Source organism: Penaeus chinensis, chromosome 19, assembly GCF_019202785.1.
Source record: "Penaeus chinensis breed Huanghai No. 1 chromosome 19, ASM1920278v2, whole genome shotgun sequence".
Taxonomy (NCBI): domain Eukaryota; kingdom Metazoa; phylum Arthropoda; class Malacostraca; order Decapoda; family Penaeidae; genus Penaeus; species Penaeus chinensis.
The window spans coordinates 5,660,068-5,665,067 of NC_061837.1; the positions used below are offsets into that span (position 1 = coordinate 5,660,068).

General features: G+C 39.0%; 1 protein-coding gene across 1 annotated transcript in view; it reads left to right on the forward strand.

Annotated features, from left to right (window-relative positions):
- The window catches only part of LOC125035285 (putative ammonium transporter 1), a 27,787-nt gene that overhangs the window by 14,565 nt on the left and 8,222 nt on the right, over positions 1 to 5,000 (forward strand). Inside the window, exon 3 of the mRNA XM_047627564.1 lies at positions 4,589 to 4,816. Coding sequence (XP_047483520.1) covers positions 4,589 to 4,816 — 228 coding nt within the window. The remainder of the gene's footprint in view (positions 1 to 4,588; positions 4,817 to 5,000) is intronic.

A 5,000-nucleotide genomic window follows, 5' to 3' on the forward strand; every position in this document is an offset into this window, starting at 1 on the left:
CTCGCTCCCTTTTTATCTCTCTCTCGCTCGCTCCCTTTTTATCTCGCTCTCTCGGTCGCTCCCTTTTTATCTCTCGCTCGCTCGCTCGCTTGCTCCCTTTTTATCTCTCGCTCGCTCGCTCGCTCGCTCCCTTTTTATCTCTCGCTCGCTCGCTCGCTCGCTCCCTTTTTATCTCTCGCTCTCTCGCTCGCTCCCTTTTTATCTCGCTCTCTCGCTCGCTCCCTTTTTATCTATCGCTCTCTCGCTCGCTCCCTTTTTATCTCTCGCTCGCTCGCTCCCTTTTCATCTCTCGCTCTCTCGCTCGCTCCCTTTTTATCTCGCTCTCTCGCTCGCTCCCTTTTTATCCCGCTCTCTCGCTCGCTCCCTTTTTATCTATCGCTCTCTCGCTCGCTCCCTTTTTATCTCTCGCTCTCTCGCTCGCTCCCTTTTTATCTCTCGCTCTCTCGCTCGCTCCCTTTTTATCTCTCGCTCCCTCTCACCCATTCCCTCTCATGCCGCCGCTCCAATATACTTGGTCTCTCATAACCCCCTCTCTCTCCCTCCCTCCCTCTCTGTATGTGTCCCCAATATGGATTGTATCTCTTGTATTCCTTTCGTTTTGAAAAAAAAAAATATATATATATCCGTAGACGATGCGAATGAAAAACAAATTTATAGTTCTAGCTTCACGATAGATACGCTTCCATGAATTTCATGTATTAACTTTTGTGAAGATTTTCTTTGTCATATTTTAGACCTTCACACTATAAGATTCCAAACTGAGAGGCTACTCAGGACGAGGCGCCACTTCGCTCGCAAATCACAGGTGATTTTAGCATAACTGCCATAACAATTTGCTGTTCCTGTCGGTATACGCAATGTCAGAACGAAACTGCTGAATGTCAAGATATCCCAGATTTACGTTTAGTAATATGGAGAAAAAATCGTTTGGTATTTTTTCTTGGCATCCATCCGGTGGTTAACAGTAGACTCACTGATAATGATAAATTAAATCAACGTTATAAATGCATGTATTGTTTACAGACGGTGAAAGGTTCATATTGCACATGGTAATAACATCCCAACCAATTCGATATTTTGTTTTAGTAGAGACAGTGCATAATACATTGTCATCCCTTTTGTGTTTTTGAAGCTGCGTAATAGGAGAGAGAAAGGAAAGAAGGAAAGGGAGAGAGGGAGAGAAGGAAGGAAAGAAAGAAAGACGGAGAGAAGGAAAGAAAGAAAGACGGAGAGAAGGAAAGAAAGAAAGAAATAAAGAAAGACGGAGAGAAGGAAATAAAGAAAGAAAGACGCAGAGAAGGAAATAAAGAAAGAAAGACGCAGAGAAGGAAATAAAGAAAGAAAGACGCAGAGAAGGAAAGAAAGAAAGAAAGACGGAGAGAAGGAAAGAAAGAAAGACGGAGAGAAGGAAAGAAAGAAAGAAAGACGCAGAGAAGGAAAGAAAGAAAGAAAGACGGAGAGAAGGAAAGAAAGAAAGACGCAGAGAAGGAAATAAAGAAAGAAAGACGCAGAGAAGGAAAGAAAGAAAGAAAGACGGAGAGAAGGAAAGAAAGAAAGACGGAGAGAAGGAAAGAAAGAAAGAAAGACGCAGAGAAGGAAAGAAAGAAAGAAAGACGGAGAGAAGGATATAAAGAAAGAAAGACGGAGAGAAGGAAATAAAGAAAGAAAGACGGAGAGAAGGAAAGAAAGAAAGAAAGACGGAGAAAAGGAAATAAAGAAAGAAAGACGGAGAGCAGGAAACAAAGAAAGACGGAGAGAAGGAAAGAAAGAAAGAAAGAAAGAAAGACGGAGAGAAGGAAAGAAAGAAAGACGCAGAGAAGGAAAGAAAGAAAGAAAGACGCAGAGAAGGAAAGAAAGAAAGAAAGACGGAGAGAAGGAAAGAAAGAAAGAAAGACGCAGAGAAGGAAAGAAAGAAAGAAAGACGGAGAGAAGGAAAGAAAGAAAGAAAGACGGAGAGAAGGAAAGAAAGAAAGAAAGATGGAGAGAAGGAAAGAAAGAAAGAAAGACGGAGAGAAGGAAAGAAAGAAAGACGGAGAGAAGGAAAGAAAGAAAGAAAGACGCAGAGAAGGAAAGAAAGAAAGAAAGACGGAGAGAAGGAAAGAAAGAAAGAAAGACGGAGAGAAGGATATAAAGAAAGAAAGACGGAGAGAAGGAAATAAAGAAAGAAAGACGGAGAGCAGGAAACAAAGAAAGACGGAGAGAAGGAAAGAAAGAAAGAAGAAGAAAGAAAGAAGAGAAAAGGTCTTTTCGCTTTGCTTTGGCGATTTCTAATCAGATATCGAGTATATCATGCAGTATGTGTATGATTTTATCATAAGGCTTTTACCAATGACCAATGTAGTCGCAAACAAGTCTTAGTATTATTGGGGAGTAAAATTGTACCTTAGGAGTATCAGCAGCACATGTTCCGTTGGAATGTGAAAACTTGCTAGTATAAATATCAGTATTTTTTCCTAGTTGCTCTCACAGCATTAAAAAGAGAAGAGTCAGGAAGTTGTTATATTACGTTTATTTATGCCATAGTAAGTAAGGTTTCAATATGTTTCTTGTACTTCACCTGCTAATTGCAATTGTGTTCTAGTCATGCATGTTCTTGATGAGTCTGTCTACCTGATGAGTCTGTCTACCTGATGAGTCTGTCTACCTAATGAGTCTGTCTACCTAATGAGTCTGTCTACCTGATGAGTCTGTATACCTGATGAGTCTGTCTACCTGATGAGTCGATTTATCAGATCTCCGCTTTGTGGCTCGGTTACGCTAAAAAAAAATTACGTCAAAGTGAATTTCATATCCACAAATACATAATTCTCCGATGCGACGTCGACCCTTGATTGGTTTGAGAAACGAAGATTTATTTTTTGTTGCTGTTCGCATAGACATTTTGTTGCAAAGGTGTATATCATTCAGTGTTGGCTATATTACAATTTGCTACCTGACCTGTGGCAAAGAAAGAGGCAGGGGCGCAAGAAACCGGTAAACTTTTTCTTTGCTTTTCTCTCTCTTTCCTGACCAATCGCAACGTAGGAGTAAACTTTAGAAACTTAAATTGTTGAATTGTTTGTATTGCTGTTGGCACACTTCGCGAGTTCTCACTGTAGATTTACCGATTTTTGTGAAGGTTTAGTGCTTGAATATTTGATTTGATTCATTGATGATAACGATCAAGTTCTGCCTTGCAATATAATCTACCAGTTCAGTATTTAATGCACTTCTGTCATGTATCATACGTGGTAGGTGTGAAGATCAATATTGAAGATTTTGAATATAGTAAACCGTTGTCCCAAGTCAGATTAATCTTTGTTAGAGAGTAAAACCGAAACATTAAGCCATTTATTTTTTTTATTTTTTTTTTTTTATTATTATTTTTTTTTTAAAATGAAAATATCTAGCCTACATGACAACAAAGGGCAAGTATTCACTTATTTCAACGGATACAAATATTTGTTTACTTGTAAAAAAAAAAAAATAATAATAATAATAATAATAATAAGATTAATCAGAATGCACTAGAAATAACGTGCACTTCTTGTTGTTTATTATTATTGTCTACATTGACTATAGAATCCTCCCCTTCTGAAGATGATAGTCATCCGGCAGATATTCTTAGTGGCAAAATAATTTATTAAACCATTTAAAATTATATATACACTTTATTTTCATTTATCCATTTGAGTAAATTCCCGTTTTTTCTTTTTTCGATTAGGGACCCCACTACATGAGTATTAAAGTATTTCACTATGCTACGATAAAGTATTTATTTCCAGAACACCAAAAGGAATTTCACATAGAATTTTTCTTCAGTACATTACAATATGCCACAGTTGAAATCATCAATAGATTGTATATGGAAACAAGTAATAACGTAAATCAAGATTTCTTTTAACTGCATGACGACAGGAACAAGGCCTTTGTGGAAGGACCAATTTTCGTGTAATTTGGGCGGAACGAAAAAAAAAACGAGGAAGCCGGTATTCGTGATGGACAGTGCGTGCTTGTCAATTGTTTTTTTTTTTTTATAGAGCAGAAAAAAAAGCTCTTAAGTTTGCGCTTTTGGTTGTTTTCGATGAGAATCACAATAAATAGATATACAGATTGATAGGTGGGTGGTAGATAGGTGGGTGGTAGATAGATAGATAGATAGATAGATAAGATAGATAGATAAGATAGATAAGTATGTCATACACTTAGGTAATTTTGTTGTCGTGGTTTAAATGTGTTCGAAGGAGATCACTGTACATACGTCATATATTAAGTTAATTTTATTACCGTGGTTTAAAACTTTTGTTCAGTAAACTTCTATCGGGCTTTATTCAGTCACCGTCACTGAGGTTTTTATTTAGTTAACTTGGAGCGGGATATTTTCAGCGGGTTTTATTTAGGCAGCATAAAAAAAAAAAAAACATTGTTCGTATGCGTTGGCATTAATGGTATTCAGATTATGGTTTTGGGTAAGACATTCGTTATGTATATGTGTGTATGTGTATGTAATGTGTGCACGTATGCCATGTGTATCGATGTGTATGTATATTCATTCCATTTTTCCACTAACCAAAACTGTACCGAAGCCTAAGACCCGTTCCTCCTGCAGTCATCGGCGGCATCGCGTACTGGCTCGTGGGCTTCGCTCTGGCCTTCGGCGAGGGCAACATGTTCTGCGGGACCGTCTACTGGGCCTCCGTCGGCGTCCCCGACGAGCGCCTCGCCTTCTGGTTCTTCCAGTTCGTGTTCGCCGCCACCTGCGCCACCATCGTCTCGGGCTCCATGGCCGAGAGGTGCGCCTTCAGCGCCTACTTCATCTATTCGATCATTTTAACAGGTCAGGACGACGAATCGTTTGTTTGTGTGTACTGGTTTTATTTCATATTTGAACATGATATAGAGTAAAAGACAAATATGATAATAATATAATATGAGAGAGAGAGAGAGAGAGAGAGAGAGGTTGAGGGAGAGAGAGAGAGAGGTTGAGGGAGAGAGAGAGAGAGGTTGAGGGAGAGAGAGAG